At 37.0% G+C, this 21,063-nt stretch overlaps 2 protein-coding genes and 1 pseudogene across 2 annotated transcripts; 1 reads left to right on the forward strand and 2 right to left on the reverse strand.

Annotated features, from left to right (window-relative positions):
- Positions 1-301: 301 nt before the first annotated feature.
- On the reverse strand, positions 302-4,927 carry LOC121989034 (DEAD-box ATP-dependent RNA helicase 32-like). The gene is made up of 8 exons (XM_042542837.1): positions 4,463-4,927; positions 3,884-4,159; positions 3,480-3,803; positions 2,351-2,539; positions 2,120-2,281; positions 1,259-1,653; positions 1,003-1,160; positions 302-863 (listed from the first exon to the last, which is right to left on the reverse strand). Exons 1-8 carry the CDS (start codon positions 4,832-4,834, stop codon positions 523-525), a joined length of 2,217 nt encoding a protein of 738 aa, XP_042398771.1. The 5' UTR covers positions 4,835-4,927; the 3' UTR covers positions 302-522.
- A 707-nt stretch (positions 4,928-5,634) lies between these two features.
- On the forward strand, positions 5,635-6,469 carry LOC121991411 (annotated as a pseudogene).
- A 12,630-nt stretch (positions 6,470-19,099) lies between these two features.
- Positions 19,100-20,922, reverse strand: LOC121989064 (probable ascorbate-specific transmembrane electron transporter 1). The gene is made up of 4 exons (XM_042542880.1): positions 20,684-20,922; positions 20,058-20,106; positions 19,783-19,982; positions 19,100-19,599 (listed from the first exon to the last, which is right to left on the reverse strand). The coding sequence occupies exons 1-4, from the start codon at positions 20,831-20,833 to the stop codon at positions 19,291-19,293; spliced, it is 708 nt and encodes a 235-aa protein (XP_042398814.1). The 5' UTR covers positions 20,834-20,922; the 3' UTR covers positions 19,100-19,290.
- Between the last annotated feature and the right edge of the window lie 141 nt (positions 20,923-21,063).

Genomic DNA, 21,063 nt, shown 5'->3' on the forward strand with positions numbered 1-21,063 from the left:
CAGTTTAAATTTGTCCAAATTTATAGTTGGAGCAAATGGAGCAGGCCTATGCTAGCCAATATACGAGTGGTGGATTGACAGGCTTTTAATCTATCGGTCCCCGTGTTTGGAATCCACCTTCCAGAGCCGTGTCGTATAAAGAAGTGCCTTAATGGATATGTACAGCACAACTATTTCACATTAATGTTGGCATTAATTTGATTTGAGGTTCCAGCTCTCAACATTTAAAACGACACTTCCAAACCCCTTCTTCAATGGGACTAATTTCCTTTTAGATTTCTCCTCTAAAAGACACTGAAAGTAGACATAAATCAACAATAAAACTGTAAAACATGCTGTTTATAGCATTCCTGCACAGACGAGCTTGGGCAACAGTGTATACAATGGCTTCACCCTGGTGGAACATCATCCCTAAGGTTGATCCTGAAATAAAACTCTACAAACATTTACATTGTCCGCAGGAGAAAAAATTTTATGCACTCGAACCAAAATAAGCTGGTTTGAGTTGCTAAAATGGGCAAGTCAGGAGTGCATGGATCTCAAAAGTTGAAGAGCTAGGGCTTCCTGTGCAGCTAAAGTGGCTGAGTCCTTGTTCAAGCATGCTGACTTTTCTGCCGTTATCTCATTATCAACAACATTGTCTTCGTCATCGTCATTAAAGTATATTTTGTTTCTTTTAGGAATTCTTTCTTCATTTTCATCTGATCCAGATTGGTCATCTCCTGTGCCTTCTTCCTCTTTCAGTCTCTTCAGCTTTTGCTTCTCTTTTATTCGTTTTTCACGTAGGCGCTTGTAGTGCAGAAGCTTGTCCTCTTTGTCTCGCATAGCCATCTCTTCTCGTAGCTTATTGTACCGTTCTTTAACTGTAAATGTGATTTGAAAAGTTAATAAGAAACATCATACCGTGCCAAGACGAAGGTTACACAATTAATGCCTTTGAGACCACAAAGCAATCCTAGCAAAACAAATATAGAGTTTGTAATAGATATCAGAGGAACTGACCAGCATCAAGGTGAACAGAGCTGTCAACTGTCTGCGTGTCAGCTAAGGCAGCTAATGGAGGCATAACATTCCCATCATCATCAAATTTAACTCTGGTTCCAGTAGGCCGGTGCAGATTAATCTTCAACTTCTTTTTATTCATCACCCAGGTTCCTAATCTGCAATGAGCCAGTTGGAAAATGACCTTAAGAGCAGGAAACTAAATGACAAACTGTCTTCAGTCTGGAAAAACATGGAGGGAAAATTCAACACGTACTCTGTTTTACCGCTTCCCATATCAAAAGAGGATGATTCCTTGGGTATGAGTACTTTGTCTTCTACATCATCTGACCAAGCATTTACTTGTAACTTTCTGTTATCAACTATAGATTTAGCATCGTGTGGACCCTTTTCGCCATGAGTAGCTTCAGTGGGTGCCAAATTTACACCCAATTTGCGTTTCAAGAATCTCATCTTAGGGGTTACTGAGAGACCAAGGGATGCTGCAAAATCTTCTATAGGAAGATTGGTTACATCAAATACCTCTTTATCTTTCTTATGATATATGGACCTCAAATATGTGACAAATGCTCTCTGTGCTAACTGCTGCATAGAAGGATATTTAACCTGTAGAGATGCCAATAATGCAGAAATGGATACTGGTTCTTTTGCCTGAAAAAGTGTTCACCATAAAAGAAAAATATGACTTGGAAGTAGTTATGCTTCACTTCAATTAACGGCAAAAAACAATAAAAGAGAAGAAACCAATAATGGTTCCTTTGCCTAACATAGTATTCACCATAACCAAAATAAAATAAAAGTAGTTAAACTACTTTTAACTAAATCACCATGAAAAGCGGACCCATATTAAACCATATGCCACAGGCACATCAAAGAATTTAGCCACAAACACATGCACAATAATTAGAACATTACCAAAGTGTTCTCATGAGCCTCAACAACAAGATTAACTATGAAAAAATAAAACTAATAGGTAAAGCATGAGACACAAAGGATGAAGAGAGGTGCCAAACGGGTTATCAAAGTTTGTATTTTCTATATCCTAATCAATTATTGACTGGTGCAGTAGTCTAGGAACCTAGGGCAACTAAGCAGTAAACAGATGATAATTGCTTACCTTCCTCAACTTAATTGGAATTTTAGGTTCAACTGCACGTAGTCTTGTGAGCATCTCCATCTCAGATGGCATTAGAAACAACAACGACTTCCCTGTATTTTTGAAGCGAGCAGTGCGGCCAACTCTATGAATGTAAGTTGCAATATCTTCTGGACAGTCAGCCTGAAAAGGTGGAACAAGTAAACATTAGATCTTTTGCAGCAAAACTAGCTAGTAAAATTGTTTAATCACCTGGACCACCCAGTCCACAGCAGAAAAATCGAGTCCGCGAGAGGCCACATCAGTTGAAAAGAGAACAGATGTTTCCTCACAAAATTGTAAATATGTAAGCATCCTAGCATTTTGCTTCATCCGACCATGCAAACATTTCAAAGGAATTCCCGGTCTAAGTTTCCTGAATGCCTCAAAAACAAACTTAACCTGCATGACGAGTTAAAGTTTGACAACAAAATCAGATATGAAATAAGCAACTCAATAAAGATTAGAAAGAAACAAAGTTTGAAAACCCGCTGATGCATATTTTATATTACTCGATCTAATTGAGATAAATGAAATCAAAATACTAGGATTAAAGAAAGCTTTGATGTAGGTGCTACATTTTCATTGTTGTGTGTGTTTATGGATAACTTAAGGAATTACAATATAACCATGCATGTGTACATCATGGTTGAAGAGTCTAACAAACCTTATTCTAGCCATATCTGTAATGCAAAATTGTCACAATGCTCATATTCATGGGTACAACGAATCATTCATAATGTGAAAATACCTTCCACTGTCATTTGCATGTATACAGTAATTCAAGTAATGAAAAGATTAGTCATAAGAGAAAACAAAAACAAAAGGATAAAATCATATTTCAGAACCTATACAATCATTGCATGTAAACAGTAATTCAAGTAATAAAAATAATAGTCGACGTCAGAAAACACAAAACAAGATAAAATCAGATTTCAGAATCCACAAACAGTATGTATGCAGGATGAGCTAGAAAAATTGGCCACAAACACTTAATTGTAAATTGAAACTATAGTGTAGTTCAGCAATTTTTTTGTTTTATGCCAATAAAAATCTTTCAGTATGACATGAGTTATTTCTATGGCAATAGAAGGTTTAGTGTGGGTTCACGTAGTTCTAGCTAACAGTGAGTTGGGCACAATATCTGACAGCCTATTTGAACTATGAAATAGAATGATTAAATCAACCAATTGGAAGACAGTTATATTTGTAAGTCTTCAGTTATTAGATATTGCAACTGTTATCCTTTGAATAAGGCTGCAAATTATAATTCTATATATGCACAGCAAGTTTAGCTCTCCACAGTTGAATCACCACGAAATTGTAAACACCGGCATAATACCTGCTTGCAACTCGTAAGAAAAACAAGAATCTTCGACTTAAGATTTGCTTTGATGAAGCTCCACAACATACTCAATTTCTGGTCAAGTGGAACAATAACGGTGAATTGAGTTAGCTGCTCAGGGGTGGCTGTTACTGATTTATCATGCACACTAATGTACTCAGGGTTCTTCAAGCTTAGCCTAGCCAGATCCTTAACTGACTTTGTTTGTGTTGCAGAGAATAGCAGGGTCTGCCTTTGCCTGGGAAGATAAGAGATGATGGCATCCAGCTCTTCCCTAAAACCAGCATCGAGAATCCGATCAGCCTCGTCAAGAACTAAGATCTGTCCCCATAAGAAAAATCAAACTTAGTTTATAGAAACATCACTAAAAATCTCACCAAAATTTTGAATTTATCACTCACTTGGAGCTGTGAACAATCAAAGTTTGGATTCTCTAACATGTGTTGGAGGAGTCGACCCGGCGTGCATATCAAAATATTGAGATTATTGACACGTTCCTTCTCTGCATTAACATCTTTACATCCTCCAATCAGAAGGCCGATAATCAGACTGTGGTGTTTACCTACTATTTTCAACTCATCAAACAATTGTCCAGCTAATTCCTTGGTAGGGGAGATTATAATGCCGCCAATACCATCTTCTGAAACCCATCTTGCTCTATACAATTTCTCTATGACCTGGAAAACAAAAGGTGCTCAGTTTCCTTAGATCGCTGAGAATGGCATGCCAAAAACTATCTAAAATTGATGAACAAAACAGACATTAGAAGACTAATGTGTGAGAATATATAGAAATTCTAACTCAAAAATGGTAAATTTTTCTAATGGATATCTGAAAACACGAGTGAGATAAGTTTTCCTATTCATATGTTATACAAGAATAATCCGAACACTTAACACCATTCAATAGATAATAGTGAACCACAAAAAAATATATATATATTTTGGAAGGCAGTTGTCTAACAAGAGTGGCATACGCACGGGAATGATGAAAGCAAGGGTTTTTCCCGACCCTGTCTTGGCAGCGCCGAGGATGTCGCGACCACAAAGGGAGTGGGGCAGCGTGGCACGCTGAATCTCGCTCATCTCCACGTACTTGGGCGCAAGTCCGTCCTTGGACTTCTTAGATATGGGAAGCTGCCGGAAGAACCGGACGCCGGCATAAGGTGAAAAGCCACCGTCTTTGGTGCGACCAGCAGGGGCGTCGGGCGGAGGAGGGGTTGCCGCAAGGGGATTGGTACCGGAATCCGGCTGACAGGCCTCGATCCACGAGTCAAGAAGTTTCATTTCCTGCTCCTCCGAGAACCGCCGCTGCTTGCGGAAAGCATGGCTCTTAGTATTGGGGCGGCGCATGGTGGTTCGCTTTGGGATAAGGATTCCAGCCAAGGTTTCGGCAGCTCGGAAAAAGAAGGCGACGGCGGCGCGAAGGGTTTTTCCAACAACTTTATCGATGTAGCCTACAACATTTGTGTATTTAACCTTGACGGCATCTCGTGTCAATCCAGGCCCAGGCCAAGGCCCATCATAGAAAAAGTATTTTTAAAAATCAGAAAAGATTTGTCGTTAAAAAAATATTAATAGATGACTGATTTAAAAAGGTAAACTATATATTTAATTTTAGAAATGAGATTGTAACGGCAAAATAAAATTTTTTACAGGTGCTTTAATATTAATAAATAGTCGGTGCATTTTGAAAGTTGTCTGGTTCTCGTAATTTTCTTTTTTTTTTCAGGGATCGTGAGCACCCTTTCCCTCGTCTTCTCCAGACTACACTCGCCCACGCGGTTCCCTAGACCGCGCGCGAGCGGAGCAGGCCGCTGCGCTTCTTGGAGATCATCCTTCTCGCCAGCAGCCCCTTTTTTGCCTTCGCGTTTGACGGACGGATACCATTTCAGTGAGGTGGAGAAAGTTCCTGGCGTTATATTGCCCCTGGGAAAACCCTTGTTTTTATAGAGATAACATAGGATAGTGGGTGAAAACATTCAGATGGTAGGATGGTAGTTATGGTTAGAAATGAAAACAAAATTTCTTCCGCAGCATGAATTTCCACTGATGTTCACATAAGAAAAATTATCGCCTTTTTTTCTGTCACATCTTTCTCCTTGTTTTTGTTGTTGCATTGGTCTGATTGCATTTGGGTTGGCAATTTTAGAATGGATGAGGTTGCACAAGCTGTTGCAAAACTAAAGGAGGAGTGGGATCAATCGGTTGTCCAGATTCAAGATCATATCAGGTTGATAGAAAGTTGCGCAACTTCTGGAAAAGGGACAGAGGAAGCAAATTCACTTCCCTCGGTTAAAAGGTGCTGCACAAGATGGACTTTGCAGTGCTTAGGACATTGCAGTTTAAACTTGATTTATTTGTTCAGCAGCTTTCAACTGAAGAGGAAACTCAATCTGCGCAGCTTACCTTAGAATTTTGGAAGGAACACTATTAAAGGTATGTTTCTGACTAAATGCTTATCGTGACGCTCTGAAGATAATGTTTCTGTAATTTTATGCGTTCAACTCCCAAGTATTTACTGTATTCACTGAAATTAAATATTGTCTCTTTCTTGACTTGTTTTGTATCCATTTATTTAGTCTGCATAATAAGAGTTTGAGGGATGCCAACTTGCAAGCCAAAAACAACAGTCGAAAAGCAGCTCAAGAAGAGGTGACCATTATTTACTTGAATTTCTTGTGATGGTTAAAGTTCTTCTTCAAGTTCCTAAGTAATATACCAAAACACTACCTATTATATATGTTTTGCAACTCATAAGGTGAATATATATTGCGCACAAAACTTACTACTTTATTTTGTTCTCTTTAACTTTCTCTTTATTGGGTTTTAGTTGTTTGTTGTCTCTAATATTGAATTTTTACCGTCCAGAGAGAGCTTCTTCTAGGAGGCGAAGAAGAGTCAACCATCCGTAGACGTAATCTGCAATATGTTATCCATCTTGCTACATTTATGCTGGAAACAATGATCCTGGGCTGTATACGCTGACTGGTTTTGTGGTCGATCAGTTATATACTGAAAATTATACTGTAGCAACGGGGAATGGTATCTTGTATGCTTGACACGTTAAGGCCGGTTGGATTTGCTTTGTGCATTTTGTCAATGAGTGAAGCTACAAATCCTTGTAATTTGACCAACTTTAGGGCTAACCAACCAAATGTCTAGAGTTGTGCTCTGAGAATAGGAAGATAGATCCCCCAAATCCGGCCTAATATAAGCACGATCGGCGTTATCGTAGACCGGCCTTATGTTAAATGCAATTAATTTATAATTGATCGGATATATATTAGATGTCTTAGTACAGAGTAAAAGAACTAAGTACCTCTAGTCCAACCGGCCCTTGGGCCGATTGTCAACTACGCTTTAAGGACTTGCTAGGGTCTCTGTAAATGTCTTTTGGTATAGTAGATGTTTAGGCATAAGGGAACTACCCCAGTTCTTGATTGATTTTCCCAAATATGTCACATGGTGTCGAAGGCTGTGGATTGAACCTTCAAGTTAAACTTGTGGGAAATTTTATATTTCGATCTATGATATAGATAAATTGGGTTTATACTGACTTAAACACAAATGGTTATTATCCTATCAAATCTTTAGCACTCATTATTCTGGTTTTTATTCTTGTGCTTGGTTATATATCATCAGTGGCAATGGATTGACAATGATTATCGATTTTCTTGTTGTTCTTGTTTATACTTATATGAAGACTGTTTTCGAGTTTTGCTGTTGTTTTTTTTTTAAAAAAAAAAAAAGTTTGGATGTGAATGTGGCCCTAATTCTCCTACCTCTGGAATGTACCATGCACCGGAATCAACTGGCGTTTTGAGACGAGCAGAAAGTGAATACAAGGGACACCGGCCTCTGCTAAGGCGCACACGTAACTTGCTATCCACAATGCGTCGGCGAGATGTTCTTGACAGGTATAGATGTTGGATCGACAGTCATGTGAGAGAGGTGAATCTGTAATTTTCAAAATTTTATTTTTTAGTTTTGTAATCAAAATAAATAAGTGGAAAACTAAGAGAGTGAAGTAGAAAAATAAGTAAAAGAATACGTATTCGATTTTATTTAGTTCGGAGTTTTCGTTGACTCCTATTTCAAAATCTAAATTCTGCGGACCTATTGATGGATAATTCACTAAATCTTCTTCTAGAATCGTCGGAAGAGTAATCGAATACAAAGAAAATCGGAGAAATGTAACACGCTACACTTCCTATTTATTGAAAGTAAGTATAGTAAATTAAATTAAGTTACCAAACACTTCCATTGACGATCTGTTTTGAGCTCAGAATTTAATCAAGATCTCAATTTAAGTTTTCGAAATTGATCTAAATTGGATCAATGCCTACCGTCCCTTCGAACGAAGATGCTTCCTCACTTAGTCATTCTCCTCTACTGACTTACCTCTACTTACTAGGTTAGTGTTACCTCCGGAATCACACATCCGAACTTCAGAAATCGCATATCTCGACTTACCGGAATCGCATATCCGGTCTTCTCCAATCAGGAATCACACATCCTGACCTATCGAAATTGCACATCTAATCTTCTCCAATCGGGAATCGCACATCCCATGTTGGAAATGGGGATAGTGGGGAACGTGGCTCATGTTCCCCACTACACATAATGGAAAAGTTCATTATGCCCCTAGTATATTTTCCTATATAAAGGGGGTCCGTCCAAGGCTCAGGTGTGTGAAATTGGGCGTTGGAGACGAGAGTAAGAGGAGAACATCCAAGGTGGCGGGATTTGGTTTGTGGAATTGCGGAGGGCTTTCCGATCTTGTGATCGCTCTTCCGATAGCAAGTTTCGTCATTGCCGATTGCGGATCTGCGGGAGATCGCTGTAAGTTTTTATCGCATTTAATTAATTCGTCTATCATGCATTTAGAACATATTTTCTACATTGGTATCAGAGCGCGTAGTTCGTTCTAAATGCATGATAAATCCTAAAACCTTACCTCTTCATTGAATTAAAATTATGGTTTGGTTCTGTTCGTTTTTGCTGGGTGAAATCATGACTGAATCGTGATCAGCGATTATTATCGCTGCCCTGAATGGAGTTTGTCTCCGTCTAGTTTTACCGTAGCAGAGTGAAATTGTGACGCCGTATGTCTCGAGGAACATCCACGGAGTTTGTCTCCGATGGTGGATGGCCGGCGGAGTGCTCATGGACACCTCTGTAATTCGTGTTCGTCGCGGATAAGGTGGCGTGCGTGCATGATGTGCGCAACGTGCGTGCAAAAGATCGAGGTGGCATCTTGCAGTTTCTGCCCAGCATTTGTCGCTGTGAGGCTGGCTACAACGGCGTGGTCGGCATGCAATCTGCAGCATGCAGCGTGAAACATGGAAAAAACGGAAAGTTTCTGTTTTTGACTTTTTCAAATAAAAAACGAACTGTGATATATTCACAGAATATCACACAATAAGGTGGAAGGAAATAGGATTAAATTGCATTAAATAATTTAAAATTTCACATTAATTCATGTATGATTTAAATGTGTACATGCATGTTTAGTTAATTTTATTTAATGCAATTAAATCTGTTTGCATGCGTCAATTAATTAAAATTGAGTTCAATTAATTCACTATTTATGATCAAGAGTAATTTTGGTTCACTTATATCTGGTTCAGATTTAAATCATTAGTTGGTTTAATTGAACCAATTTGATCCAAACCCGAAATTAATTTAGGTTAAATAATTGGACTTGGACCAAATATGATCAAATGACCAGATTTGTTCTAATTGGTCAGACTTAAACCAATGGGCATTGATTTGATCAAACGGACCTGAGTTTGATCAATAAGTCTGAAATTGGTAGAAATGGACCTAGAAAAAAAGTAACAGAACATAGGCATAAAAATCCTTATCCAATTAGATTAGTTCTAATTAAGGACAAAGGAGCAAGCTTAGGATCTGGATCCCTGATCAACCGATCCAATGGGTCTGACCAATTAGATTAGTTCTAATTGTCGACTTGAACTCCTGAAAATCGAGAAGATTTGTTTTTCTTGATTTATTATGTTGGTACTATGCCTGTATAAATTGAAATAAGCCGATTTTGTACTGGTTAGTCGGTTTTGTACTGACTTATTTATTTTCAATTTTTCAGATGGCACGGACGATTACCACATTGACTCGTTGCGAAGTGCGACGAAATCAGCTCAGGGAGGAGATTCAGGAGATAGAGTACAACTCTGCTTATGGAGTCGACGGACACATTGGACGGCTTGATGATCTGTTTTGGAAACTTGAGCGAGAAGAGTTTCCAGTCCTGGACAGTTATAGGATTTGGGCTTTGATGCAATCATTGCCAGAAAATCCTAGGATGATAGCAGACTATATTTGGGGGCGTCATCAAGGACGCGTCACATATTCTGTATTATGTGAGGAGTTGCTTCATCATATGACTGAAGAGGATCCGGAAGAGTTCGAAGAGGACCCGGAAATGATTGAGGAGGAACCAGAAGAGGATCCAATTATGGATCCAATAGAGAACCTTGAAGCTGTCCTGCTTGTGATTACCCCAAATGAGTCCAGGCTGAGAGGAATTATTTTGGCCACTGCACTAGTGTCTGTCCTAGTGGGAGTGGTAGTTGCCTATCTAGTTTATTAGAGTTCTGTTATTTTTATTGTCGTTTTGTATGAACAATAGTTAGTCCATTTCATTCATGTCAGTTAGTTATATGTTAACAATTTGCAGCATAATTTTATATTAATGATATGTTCATTTCGTTATGCTGTTTGCTTGACATGATGCATGATTAGTTCATGATGTATTAAATGATTAGTTCATTTAATTAAAAAAAAACATGATATATTAAATGATTAGTTCATTTAATTAATGAATTCATGATATTATAAATGATTAGTTCATTTGTTGGGATGTATGTAATAGAATTGATTAATATTAATTTGATTGGTCATACGGATGATAAGTGAAAACATAGTTGTCACTTGATTTTGTAAACCAACTCAAAGTAATATTAAGTCAATCATAAATTGCATACATATGATATACACTGAATACTAAATAATTTGTTTATTTATGATAGATTATGACAACCAAAAACATAATAGCTGAACTCAACAAAGGTGAAAAACTTAATGGGGATAACTATAAAATCTGGCACCTCAGGATACAATATGTACTTGAGGAACAAGAAGTTCTAGAGGCTGTAAATCAGGTTATGGAAGTACCTGTAGATGGTCTCACTGCACAACACAGACGAGATCTTGATGCCTATAAGGCATGGAAGAAAAAGGACTCCACGGCAAAGGGTATATTGATTAGTTCAATGGTAGACGACCTAGCTTTTGAGTATGAGTCATATCTTACGGCTCATGAAGTCTGGGTAGTCCTTAAAGAAAAATATAGTAGAGTAAGTCTGAGCAAGCTTCGACAGCTGACAATTAAATTTGACAGCTAAAAAAAGCGTCCGAACGTGTCAATGGTTCAACACCTCAGGGAGATGTCGAACATGATTCGGGAGCTTAAAACTGCTGGTCATGAGTTGGTGATGAACAAGAGTTCAAGCAGTTATACGTTCACTGATTCTTGGGAAACCATGAAGCAGACCTTAACTCACAGTGAGAGTATCAAGACTTTCACTGATGTCTCACGCCATGTAGAATTGGAGGCGGAGAGAGTTGAATCCGCAAGGATTTCTGGACAAGCCTATGTGGCTGTAGGTTCTGTAGGATCATATGGATCCAAGAAAAAGAAATGGTTCAAGAAAGGGAAGGGAAAGAAGAGGGAAGCTGTTGTTGTGGGACAAGGCCCAATCAAGAAGATAGTCAAGAAGATTGGAAAGAAACCTAAAAACAAGTTGACTTGTTTTAACTGTGGCAAAAAGGGCCACTTTGCTCGGGAGTGCACTGAGCCGAAAAAGGTAAATCCAAGTGTGTCTTCTTTTCAAGAACATTTTGTTGCTAGTTCAGTGTTGTTAGCTGATTCTTATCCTTTGTGGATTATAGATTTGGGAGCAACCAACCATGTAGCTCTGGAACGAGTTACATTTGTTGAGTACCGTCGGGTACCAGCTGGCAACAAGTGGATCTATGTGGGAAATAATGCAAGAGTTGAAGTCAAAGGAGTCGGCACTTGCAAACTCAACCTACGTGGTGGTAGAGTTTTATTTCTACATGATGTCCTGTATGCTCCTGAAATTCGATGGAATCTTGTTTCTGTTACGTGTCTTCTTGATTTAGGGTATTGTATTAATTTTTACAGTCGGTCTGTTGAACTTAAGATTGACTCAATCGGATATGGTTTTTTAACAAATGGTTTTATGGTTCTTGATGTAGAACCAGATGTCAATTATGTTATTGATAGTTATTTTTCAAACATTGCTTTAACTAGTGATGCAGATATAACTGATGAGGTTTGGCATGCTAGATTATGACACATAGGACAAGAACGTATGAATCGGTTAGCTAGAGAGGGTCTATTGGGCACTTGAGCTAAGATTCAATTGTCTATATGTGAGCATTGTCTTGCTGGAAAGGCAACTAGGAAACCATTTGGTAAGGCTATTAGATCTGAATCGACATTGCAGTTAATTCATTCGGACATTTGTGGTCCAATGAATGTGAAGGCTAGACATGGAGCTTCCTATTTCATTACATTTATAGATGATTTCTCTAGGTTCGGTCATGTGTATTTGATTTCTCACAAATCCGAAGCATTAGATTGCTTCATTCGTTATATGAACGAAGTTGAAAATCAAACGGAATGTAAAGTTAAGACTTTACGCACTGACCGTGGAGGGGAGTATTTGTCTGATATGTTCAAGACAATATGTAATGATAGAGGGATTATTAGACAGTTAACAATCCCTGGAACTCCACAGCAAAATGGGGTAGCTGAAAGAAGAAATAGGACTCTTCTTGAAATGGTTAGGTCTATGATGGCGCAAGCTAATTTGCCAATCTCCTATTGGGGAGATGCATTATTAACTGCAGCCTATATACTTAACAAAGTGCCTTCAAAGTCAGTTCCATCTACCCCATATGAACGTTGGACAGGCAGAAAACCAGATTTGAGTAATCTGAGACGCTGGGGGTCAGCTGCTTATGTTCATGATAGTTCTCACAAGTATGGAAAACTAGGGCCTAGAGGTAAGAAATGCATCTTTATAAGATATCATGAGACCTCCAAAGGTTATGTTTTCATAGGTGAGCAACTAGATGGAACCATCTCCAAAATAGACTCGAGAGATGCGACTTTTCTCGAAACAGAGTTCCCAATCAGAGGTGATGTTGATAAAAATGTTCCTCTATTTGAGGAGGATGAGATATTATCAACAAGAGAGGTGTCAAAAGGGATACCTGAGTCTAGTCAACCGAGTGGGAGTGATATGCCGAGTCATGAGTTGACTTCTCAACAGCCCAACTTACGGAGAAGTGTTCGTAAGATCAAACATAAGAAGAGGTTTGATATTGAGAATGAGGCATTGGTTACACTTCCAATTGACGACGACGAGCCTCAATCCATTGAGGATGCATTGGGATGTAGAGTTAGAGAAAAATGGAAAGCTGCAATGGTTGAAGAGATGGAGTCCATGATTCAAAATCATGTTTGGGACTTAGTTGATCTTCCTCCAGGCCGAAGGGCTATTGGGAATAAATGGATTCTCAAAATAAAGAGGAAAGCAGATGGATCGATTAACAGATACAAAGCTCGTTTAGTTGCAAAAGGATATACCCAAATGGAGGGTATTGACTTTGAAGAGACATTTTCTCCCGTAGTAAAATTTGTATCAATAAGAGTTATTTTGGCCTTTGTGGCACATTATGACTTAGAATTACATCAAATGGATGTAAAAATCGCTTTCCTTAACGGTGATATTGACGAAGAAATCTATATGGTTCAACCAGAAGGTTTCATTGCTGAAGGTCAAGAGCAAAAAGTATGTAGACTTAGAAAGTCTATATATGGGCTAAAGCAAGCGTCAAAACAATGGAACATAAGATTTAATGAAGTCGTTTTATCTTATGATTTTGAGATGATCAATGAGGATCATTGTATTTTCCTAAAAAGGGAAAAAGGAAAGTATGTCATTTTATCATTATATGTTGATGATATGCTGATAGCTGGAAATGACATAGGATATGTGAATGAAGTCAAGAAGTGGCTGTCATCACAATTTGATACAACAGATATGGGAGAAGCTGAATACATCTTAGGGGTGAAGATCATAAGAGATCGTTCTAAAAGACTTTTGGGTCTGTCACAAGAGTCTTATATAAATAAGATGTGGCATCATTTCAGTATGTCTAATTGCAATATAGAACATACACCTATTGTGAAAGGTACTGTGTTGAGCAAGAATATGTGCCCTAAAACTCCAGAGTAAATAGCTGAGATGAATAAAAAATCATATGCCAGTGCTATTGGTAGTTTGATGTACACTATGTTGTGTACACGTCCCGATATCAGCTATGTTGTGGGCTTGGTCAGTCGCTTCCAGTCAAACCCAGGACCGAGACACTGGAAGGCAGTAAAAAGGATATTCAGATATCTGAAGGCGACAACAGATTATTGTCTCTGTTTTCAAGGATCAGATATGAGTCTGAAAGGTTATTCAGATGCAGATTGGGCTGGAGACCTTGATGATAGAAAATCCACATCAGGCTATACATTCTTGCTGAATGGTGGCGCCATCTCCTGGAACAGCAAGAAACAAGCTTGTGTAGCTTTGTCGACTATGGAAGCTGAATATGTGGCATGTTCAGCAGCTGTGCAAGAAGCAGTCTGGTTGAGGAGGTTTCTGAAGCATCTGAAAATTGCAGAGGATAGTGGGAGTCCAGTAACTGTCTACTGTGACAGTCAAGCTGCAATAGCTTTTTCCAAGGATCCCAAATATCATAGCAAAGGCAAGCATATAGAAATTAAATATAATTTTGTAAGGGATATTGTGGCTAAAAGAAAAGTCATTCTTGAGTATGTCCCTATACGTGTTATGCTTGCAAATCCTTTTACTAAGCCAATGACTAAAGAGTCATTTAAAGAACATGTAAAGTCTTTGGGACTTCGTAGAATGTAACAATATTGAAATAACAATCAAACTTTGTGTTATGATTGTGTAATTTGTCATAATTTATTCAGTGTATATGTTGTATTTGTTACATTCATATAAGATCTCGGTGAGCATGTTGGCAGGTGAAGATTGGTCCACTCACATGGACAATCATCTCTGTTTGTTAAGTACAAATAGGGGTAAGACCGTTACTTATGAAACAGCTTACATAGCTGAAATTATGAAATTAGAGACAGATTCATAAGTTGAGGTCGCCTTGATAATTGTGTCAAGATGAGATCATTTATGTGTAAATAATGATCGAAGTAAATGAACCCACCATTTACTGAACCTGTTGAAAGCTAGATTAGAATTCAGGATTAGACGTTAGGTATGTCTAGATTGAAATCTGTACGATGTTAAATTTGAAGACAACATGCACTCTTTTTAGTAAAGAGAATAATATCGTAGCATGTGATTCATACCACATGTGTTATTGCGACAATAAAGGTAGTAGGAGAATAAATCCCTGTTTCTCTACTATGTGAGACCTTTGAGATTATATGTTAATCTTAATTTTTTGCCTTAGTGACTATTTAGCTGTCTACTTGAAGTTTTAATCAGTGTCTGCTACTTTAGCGTGTATCCTATGGCTATGGATGATTCGGTCTATAGAGCATAACTAGGAAAGCGACTGATTAAAATGAATTGATTCTAGCTAAAAAGGAAGATTAAATATATTTACATCTTTTGTTGTTATTCACTGCTCGACCCATTTCTGTTATGTACGGAAATGAATGTGAATATAGGATATGGAACATGCTCATGACATAGTGGTCATTATAAGGGATTAGAGATGTTCATATCGATGTAAATGAAAATTATTTAATCTGGGTAAATAGCAAGACATGGATATCTTCAAGATAATGGCTGTGTGTCATTTGAAGATTGGATGGATCCTGGATAAAGGCTATGTGCCACCAGGAAAGTGGCTAAGTGTCATAAAGAGTGTGTTTCTAATTTATTTGAGTAGCTAAATAAAGTGTAACAACTTTATTAGCATTGATTGCTCAAAGAGCGGCTAAGTCAAGGTGTAACAATCTTCTTAGCAACTATCGCTCAGTGTGCTTGCTGTCGCACGAACCATTTTCTCTAAGTATGAATTGGATGTTCTCATATGGTCTATGTGACCAAACTCTCTAATAGTCTATGTGACTTATTAAGTCTTTGTGACTTACCTGAATAAACTAGTCTTTGTGACTTACCTGAATGAACTAGTCTTAGTGACTTACCTTGGACGAGTGGGAGATGTTGGAAATGGGGATAGTGGGGAACGTGGCTCATGTTCCCCACTACACATAATGGAAAAGTCCATTATGCCCCTAGTATATTTCCCTATATAAAGGGGGTCCGTCCAAGGCTCAGGTGTGTGAAATTGGGCGTTGAAGACGAGAGTAAGAGGAGAACATCCAAGGCGGTGGGATTTGGTTTGTGGAATTGCGGAGGGCTTTCCGATCTTGTGATCGCTCTTCCGATAGCGAGTTTCGCCATTGCCGATTGCGGATCTGCGGGAGATCGCTGTAAGTTTTTATCGCATTTAATTAATTCGTCTATCATGCATTTAGAACATATTTTCTACATCCCACCCCTTGCCAGAATTTCACATCTAGACTTCAACTTGTTAAGAATCGAACATCCCAATTTACCGGATTCACACATCTAATTTTTAACCTATCAGGAATCGAAAATAGTAACTGGAATTAGTCAACTCGATATACTCGATAATAAGATTAATTACAATAACACTTAACTTAATTCATTTATTATTTATCAAAATTTAAATTAAATCGTCAGTATAAATTGCACACACCGGCCTCTGCTAATGCGCACACGTAACTTGCTATCCACAATGCATCGGCAAGATGTTCTTGACAGGTATAAAAGATAGAGCAATGATATACTCAAGAAAAAAAACTCAAGGAAAAATTCAAAGATAGATACATAAAATTACGGCACGAGCATATCATTTTTCTAAAAAATATTATCAATTGTTTGCTCATATGAATATGAAGACCAAACGCCGGTCATTGCTGACGCATGTTCCCATGATAAATCCTGATATTAAATGTCTCACAATTAGATCAAACAAGGAAAAAAAAGCTTAATTTTGGTTGTTATAACAAACAGTTCATATACTATTAAAATGTGCTGATGGTTCAATCTTAAAATATTGCTTAACCCTAGACCGTGTTACAGTTGTCAATGGAAATGGAAAAGCATCACATAGATTATATTTTAAAATAGAAAATATGTGTATCATAGACGATAGACGTATGATATCTCTGATATAATAGTTAGGGATCGATATTCAGGAATTGATGATCTATAATTTATCTCATTATGCGCATGACGTCTATGTACCTACATATACTTCTCTTTATATTCATGGAATCGACACTAAAAGAACTATTAATATAACGGATCTACATTTAAAATAGAAAAGACAAATGAACAACTTGTACCGAGAAATGAGTGGCTAATACAACAACTGTATTTAATTCTCAAGCATCAGTGAGCTCAATTGGGATGAGCAGCCACTGCTAACACCACAGTTGCTTCTTCCTCGAACATAATCTCGTTGCTCATATAGCTTCTTGTTTTCATTTATTTTGTTTTCACCAGGCAATCTTAAATTTTTATGGTCAGAAATGAAAATTTTAAAAGTTGTGTGATAGGATGATACACTGATAATACTGGCTAATTTTCTCATGTTTTATTAAGAGTACGTTTGATTTAAGTTTTCATATATAACATTAGTTATATAATTATATAAAACATAATCAAATATTATTTGATTCAATATAGATAATACAACCAAAACCTATTTGTTCGAAGAATTTAATAAATAACTTAATTTAATATTTTATAGTTATTAAATGAAACATACATATTTTTTTAATATTTTTTTATATTTTTTCTATTTTTTAAAAAAATTTACGTTATTTTATTTTTTTATTTTTTACATTTTTTTTACATTTATCTATTTTTTATTTTTTAAAAGTTTTTTATTATTATTTTTTACTTTTTTTTTCTATTTTTTTATTTTTTATGTTTTTACATTTTTTTTTATTATTTTTTGCATTTTTCCTAATTTTTTATATTTTTATATATTTTTATTTTTTTTACGTCTATTTTTCTATTTTTTTAGTTATTTTATTTTATTTTTTATATTTTCCATTTTTTTATTTACGTTTTTTTGATCACATTTTTCTCTTATCCGATGATATTATGGGTAAAAAAATTTATTAACTCCGGAATAAAGAAAAATCTCAATTTTCTGAAATTTTATTTTTTACGTTTCTCTTAATTTTTTTAATATTTCTATATTTTTTAATTTTTTACGTCTGTTTTTCTATTTTTTTAATTATTTTATTTTTCATTTTTTTCTTTACGTTTTTTTTCACATTTTTCTCTTATTCAATGATATTTTAGGTAAAAAAATTTATTAACTTTGGAATCAAGAAAAATCTCAATTTTTTGAGATCTTCCGATTCCAGATTGTATGTCTCTTTTACTGACGTGTCGGGCATAGAACATTATTCTTTTTTATGTTATTTTTTTATTTTTACATTTTTTAATTTTTTTTTTATATTTTTACTATTTTTTTCTATTTTTTATTTTTTAAAAGTTTTTTATTATTTTTTTACGTTTTTTTATTTTTTACATTTTTATTATTTTTTACTTTTTTCCTAATTTTTTATTTTTTTACGTTTGTTTTTCTATTTTATTTTATTTTTTATATTTTCTATTTTTTTCTTTATATTTTTTTTTATCACACTTTTCTCTTATATGATGATATTTTGGGTAAAAAAATTTATTAATTCTGGAATCAAGAAAAATCTTAATTTTTTGAGATTTTCCGATTCGTATGTCTTTTTTATTGACATGTCAGACATAAAATATTATTCAGAAATAATCAATTACTTAATCAAATAGGATTTTAATTGATAATCTTAATGAATAATTAAGAATATCAAAGATCATCCCTAAATAAACGCACCCTAACTGTGTTACAGGCTCATTGATTGTGATACTGGACTGTATCAAAACAGGGTGATACTAGTGATTGGATTTCTCAAATTTTTCAAGTGCTGTGCTCCACGTCGTCTGGAAGCGCATAGGGCTGCTGACGCTTCAGAGGAAGATAATCGCGACAGGATGCTGTGCAAGAGATGTTGGTTGTATGAATCCTCTGCGGCCAGCCACATCATATGCAGCATTCTACACTTAATATTTTCTAGGATTAAATATGACTCGATTAACTTCCAGTAATGATCACTTCTATTTAAGTACCAGACATCACCAACCCCCAAATAAGTTGGTGGATATCCAACGCAGTATGGGATCCACCTTAATTATTATCAAGTTTATCCAAATGTATAGTTTTTTTTTTCTTAGAATGATCGAATCACTAACACATGAGTTGTTAGTCACTATTCCAAAAACTAATAATTACTTATGATTTACCTCATCCATATAACTTGCGACGAATTGATGAAGACACTGGGATCGAACGTATTCATCTTTTACCTTCAAATTTATCCAAATGTGCAAGCAAAATATATAAAGAAGAATTTTACAGAGCCTCACTGTTTTTTTTAATCATACGAATTCGTTCCATTTTTAGAACATATGCATTTATTTACTGAATCAAACAGACGCTGAACTGTTCATGCAGGTTTTGCATCCTATAAAGATTTCAGTAACAGGTCATACGTTTTTTTTTGGCTAATTCTCTGATACAGCAGTGTAACCATGTGGTGCATCAACGTTCGCCGGAGCAATGGCAGACAGCACAACCGAGGCTCCAAGAAATATCACAACCAGTGCAGTAAAATTCACCAAGAATGCCTCTGGGCTATATTTGTACAGCCCTGAGCTCTCCAGAAACGTGAGCTTCTCTAAGAACCCTAGCTCTGCAGTGGCAATTGCCAGTACGTAGACGAACACACCAAATAGTACGTGCCATGGGAGAGACTTACGTCTCAGTGCCGGAGACAATCCAGGAAAGAAGAAGGTCACGAATCCGAAAATCCACTGCAAACAAGCAATTGGGAAGCTTCGGTGAGATACAAACAAGAAATAGAATGTAGCAAGTGAGGCCTTTCAGTGTAAGGTATCAAAGATTATGATGTTGACGCAAAATATAATTCTGGTTAACTGTAGAACAAGGTGTTGTTTTGGTCGATGATTTAATGGTGATTTTTTCTGTTCATTTACCTGAATGCCATATAAAGAGATTGTCCCAATCCCAATCCAGGAATGCAAGCTGTACAAATTATCGATTCCACTTTCGTTGTGGAACTTGAAGGCAGCGTAAACTCCCACAGCGCCAAGAACAAGAGCAATTGCATGGAGAACCAAATGGATAGTTTTGTTCACTTCATGACTCCATGGCAGAGTTTTATAGCTCATAATAGCTGCAGGAAAGTGACAGAGCAGGTGAACATGACTACTCGAACAAGAGAGATAACTGGTACTGCAATTGTGCTTACCTTCACTCCCAATTATAATAAATCCAATCAACATAAGTACCGGGTGAATCTGCAATAGAAAGATAAAAAAAAAATAGTTTTAGTTGATTTAGAGAGAGTATGCAGGGGAGAACAAAAATTGGAAGCCGACTTCTGCATTTACTTCCATTTTTGCATGATTTGAACAGAAATGAAATTGTGACTTAATTTCCTCAACTTTCTTCATCCCCTCGTTTCCTTTCAAGCAAAATAAAGCGCAAATTGATTGTGACATGGTTATCGCAAAACAAGAAACAGTGGACAAGGTTTTTAAATTATACACAGACGAACACTTCTTTTTAACCAAACAAAAACATCATTCGCTTAGGTTAGAGCAGCAAATCTTTCGATTAGAAGCATGAGCCATCCAAACAAGAAAAAACCAACATCGATAGCAAGATAGTAACCACAAAACGCCAAAAAGAAGCGACAAGCCCCTGACTAGGGGAAAAACCAGTGAATTCCAAGCTACATCGAAGGCGTTTCTTATGCTGAACTAAAAACAAGGGGATAAAACAAATAACAAAGGGGATTTTTTGAGAGAACAACTATCTAACCAGCCAATCAACCGATCGAAAATAAGGAAAACGTAGAAGAAGATTGAGTACGTTGAAGATGAGGGATTTGTTGGAGGCCTCGAAGGCGAGCCCGCCGCGGAAGTAGATGCACCAGACGAGGACCGCCCCCGCCGCCAGCACCGCCAGGACGTGCGCGGCGTAAGTCAAGAGAGCAGCCTTCACGCCGGGGAAAACGGCCATCTTCGCGATCCAACTACGCTTCCACGCACTCTGTCCTTTCTTGTGTTGTTCTTCTTCGCCGATCGGAAGGGAAGGTAGCGATATGAAGCGGAAGCGGATTCTAGTGCTGCTTGGCGTCGTCCGTCGATTAGGACGATCGAGAAGCGTGCAAACCACAAGCAGCCACGTGGCTCAATCATGCCCATTGAAACTTGTGGCGGCCGTCGCTGCTTCGTTGGTGGTGGTTCGGG

Source organism: Zingiber officinale, chromosome 6B, assembly GCF_018446385.1.
Source record: "Zingiber officinale cultivar Zhangliang chromosome 6B, Zo_v1.1, whole genome shotgun sequence".
In the NCBI taxonomy this organism is placed as follows: Eukaryota; Viridiplantae; Streptophyta; class Magnoliopsida; order Zingiberales; family Zingiberaceae; genus Zingiber; species Zingiber officinale.